This window comes from Pteropus alecto, unplaced genomic scaffold (genome assembly GCF_000325575.1).
Source record: "Pteropus alecto unplaced genomic scaffold, ASM32557v1 scaffold251, whole genome shotgun sequence".
NCBI lineage: Eukaryota > Metazoa > Chordata > Mammalia > Chiroptera > Pteropodidae > Pteropus > Pteropus alecto.
This window is the reverse complement of record NW_006431048.1, coordinates 199,181-202,680: the sequence shown is the minus strand read 5'-3', so window position 1 is coordinate 202,680 and position 3,500 is coordinate 199,181. Positions and strand designations below refer to the sequence as shown.

Genomic DNA, 3,500 nt, shown 5'->3' with positions numbered 1-3,500 from the left:
CCAGCGAGGAAGGCTGCGTCTCCATTGCAACCAGTGGCTTCAATTTCTTTGGACCTAAATCATGGAAGAAACATATTCAGTTGAGTGAGTCAGCCCCACAACCTGGAGCAGTAAGCGGGGGCCAGTGGGCCTTCTGTATAAGGCCCGTCTCCTCAATGTATAAGGTTTGTTAATCTGTAGAATATTTTAACTATTTGAGACCAATTAAAGGGACTCTCCAAAGGCTGAGAAGCCCAACACACTGAACAAATTTAACACAATTACCAGGAGTTATACATGGCAAGACTATAAACATGATACTGATGAATAGACAGGAATTGATTTTTATCTTCATAGGATCTCTTTCTACCCTCACAGTTCCATGGGGCAAGTCATCATTTATGAAGTCATATGAAGCAGTTGATTCAGGTTATAACCAGCTGTGACCCCACCAAAAAAAGCAAAAAATGCCAATAAGCCCCAGAAACAAGAAAGGCCTTTTCAAGAAATGATAACATACAGACCCATAACTTTAGCCACATCGCAGTCGCAGCCAGTAAATGCCTTTGGAACCTAAAGTTTCCAGGTTTGCAGGAAAAAACTTAGGCTATTAAAATCACCTTTAATTCATATGTGCTATTAAAGGCCGCAGGTTTGTTTTGAAGATTCTGAAGATTCCAGTCTTCGTTTTAATCGATGGGCCACTTGGAGCCCACTGTGGTGTTGAGAAGGTGAGGGTGGGTGGTTACCTGAGGAGGTTTGGCGCCCACACCAGGGCCAGGTTCCTGGCGTGCATGTTGGTCTTGCTGCTGAAGGAGGCGATGTGCGCCAGGTGTCGAATCAGGTATTCCAAGGTCCTGTAATGGTTCATTTTTAAAAAATATATAGTAAGAAACTTTAGTGCCTGTGGGAATGAAGCATGACATCTGGAGATAATTTCTATGTTTGGATTTAAGAGAGTCTAAATATTTCTATCTCATGAATTCTGGAGGAATATCAGGAAGATATCAAGATAATCGGAAGTAATTTTCTTGGCCCTCGGCACACTGGCCTGGGGTGGGTAGGGGGGACGGTCTTGTCAGAAGACAGCTGAGGTCCTTGGAACACCAGCCAGAGACAGAACTGGGGAATTCAGAGCCCAGAGCCTGAGGGTTCTCAGGGGCTCCCTGTGTCTCTTTTTGCCCAGGGCAGTGTTGCCTCTACACAGTTCTGAAACTGGCTCTTATCCCAGCTCTTTCTGTCATTCTTCAAGCTCCAGGTAACTTGGTCCTTGTCGTGTGGCTCATTTCAAAAATAAATAACAATTATTATTGCTAGGAAGTTCTTTCTTATATCACAGCAAAAATCTGCCCCCTTGTAAAAGACGGGCAGGCTTAGGAAACTCTGGTAAGAATTAGGGGCTAAATGGTGAGAATGAAATGAAAGGATGGGATAATGTAAGGAATGGTCCTGACGAGCAGATAGATTGGTCAGCCAAATGCTCAAGAGCTACAGTCAATCCTTCTTTAAAAACCACCTTGGTTTTCATAGATTTGGTTATGCTATGAATCTGGATAAGAACCTAGCACATCACTGTCAGGATGTCATTGTGTGATCAGAATCAGGATAGGACTCTGAGGGGTACCCTGCAAGTAACTGGGACATGGGCAGCACCTTCCCACCAATGTCTCTAGTCAGACACCAACTCACTCTGATACAAGTGACCTGTTCACCCACCTCGAAATGCCCAAGGAAAGCCACTCTCCACTGAATTTGTTCCTTCTCATGATGTCAGCCTGCATCTGTGACAGTATTACGCCACATTGAGAGGCTGCAACTTTCTTTCACCAAGAATTCTTACCTATAATGGGATGGGGGAAGCTCCTGGATAACATTTTGGATTCGAGCCAACTGGCCTTCTTCTGGGCAATGCGACACTGCCTCCTGCGAAGAAGAACGGGAAGCACCCAATGAGTGTCCGAGAAGGCGGACACCCACTTGAATCTGCTGGTTTTATGTGGCTTCTGGTACTTCGGCCTCCCAACCATGCCTAGAGATCATCCTTCCAAGAGGCATGCTTTTCTAGTAAAAACAAACAACTAAAGTCTCTGAGGGTTCATGATGTGACATGCCTAATACTATGCACACAGGGGCTGTGTATTGCTCAGGTCTCTGTGTGTACTCAGATGGGCGTTAGGTATCTGGTAAAGAAGGTGTGAACACTTGGGGGTGTCTCCTGTGGCAGAAAGAGTCACAGAGCCTCTGGGAGAGATAAAGAGACAGAGACAGAAGGAGACAGGGTGAGACAGAGACTACAGGGCGGCCCCATATTTACTCAGGCAGCTGTCTTCCTGGGTGCAAACAGCCACTCCCCAGCTAGCCTGAGACTATTCCATGACCTCGATACTCGGCAGGTGCTTGTCATTGATGCTGGGAAGCGGGGAAGACGAGTCTTCTCAATGGGATAATGGCTTTATCCCTGAGACCCAGTGGCCTTGCCAGGATTTGCCCTCTAGTTGTTTCTTGTGTGGGTATTTTGACCCCACCCCACAGCCCAGGGCCCTTCAGGAGAGGCAGGGACATCAGTAAAGGCAGTGTGATCACAGGCTTTTCTGGGGCTTCTGCACAATGCAGGTGTCCCTGTGCAGATTCCTCTGCACCCCTGCAATCCTGAGAATGTCCAGCCTGTGCCCAGCTCACGGTCCCCTTTCCATACAGTGGCTGAGTGCTTGAGAACTGTTAGCATGGGAGCAGTACCTAAACTCAAAGTCAACAGTAATCACATTTTTCTTTTTTTTAAACTGAGGTGTAATTTACATATACTAAAATGTACAAATCTTAAGCTACAGCTCCATGAGTTCTTTCATAATCATGTACCCTGTATAACTCCATCCAGATCAAGGTACAATTTAAAAGGAATTCCTGAGCTCGCTTCAATCCTTACGATCTTGAATCCATAGGCGTGTGACTTACACAGTCTTGTATTTCTACCCGGTGCTGGAAACTTGCTTTAGATTTATATATTATGAAAAATATGATCATAAGGTATATTCTTTAATTTGGTAAATAATGCCCCCCTACAACACCAAAATAAGATCCTAACTGTGGTGTGGTTTTCTTATATCATTCACCTCTGTTCAGTCTTCAGCTATCTGCTTGCTTGTGGATAAAGGGTGAAGTTCAAACCCTCAGTTATGAGAATTTTTAGGTACAGAAAAGTGGGAGGAAAATTCTTTACTGGGCACTTTCTGTTGGCCAGGCCCTGTGCTAGGCCACACTTGCTGCGTGTGTTCTGTTCGAAGGAGAACTCTCAGGCGCTGCCCCAGCACGGATCTCCCATCCTGCCTCGCTCATCTCCACTTTTTTCCACAGCACTCACCACCATTACATAGACTATATAATGTACCTACTTATTAGGTTTACTGTTTATTGCCTGTCTCCCTTGCTATATGTAAGCTCTGGAAGTGCAGGGATGTGATGAGTCCCAGTGCTGGCACACAGTAGATGCTCCCTCCAGATTTGCTGAATGACTCTAAACACCA

The 3,500-nt window shown here is 45.5% G+C and overlaps 1 protein-coding gene across 1 annotated transcript in view; it reads right to left on the bottom strand.

The window, feature by feature from the left end:
* Positions 1-3,500, bottom strand: part of ARHGAP31 (Rho GTPase activating protein 31) — a 90,457-nt gene that overhangs the window by 23,388 nt on the left and 63,569 nt on the right. The window contains exons 4-6 of the mRNA XM_006905531.3: positions 1,820-1,902; positions 729-836; positions 1-54 (exon numbers count right to left, since the gene is read on the bottom strand). The exon at positions 1-54 is cut by the window's left edge and continues 80 nt beyond it. Of these exons, the coding sequence (XP_006905593.1) occupies positions 1-54; positions 729-836; positions 1,820-1,902 (245 nt within the window). The remainder of the gene's footprint in view (positions 55-728; positions 837-1,819; positions 1,903-3,500) is intronic.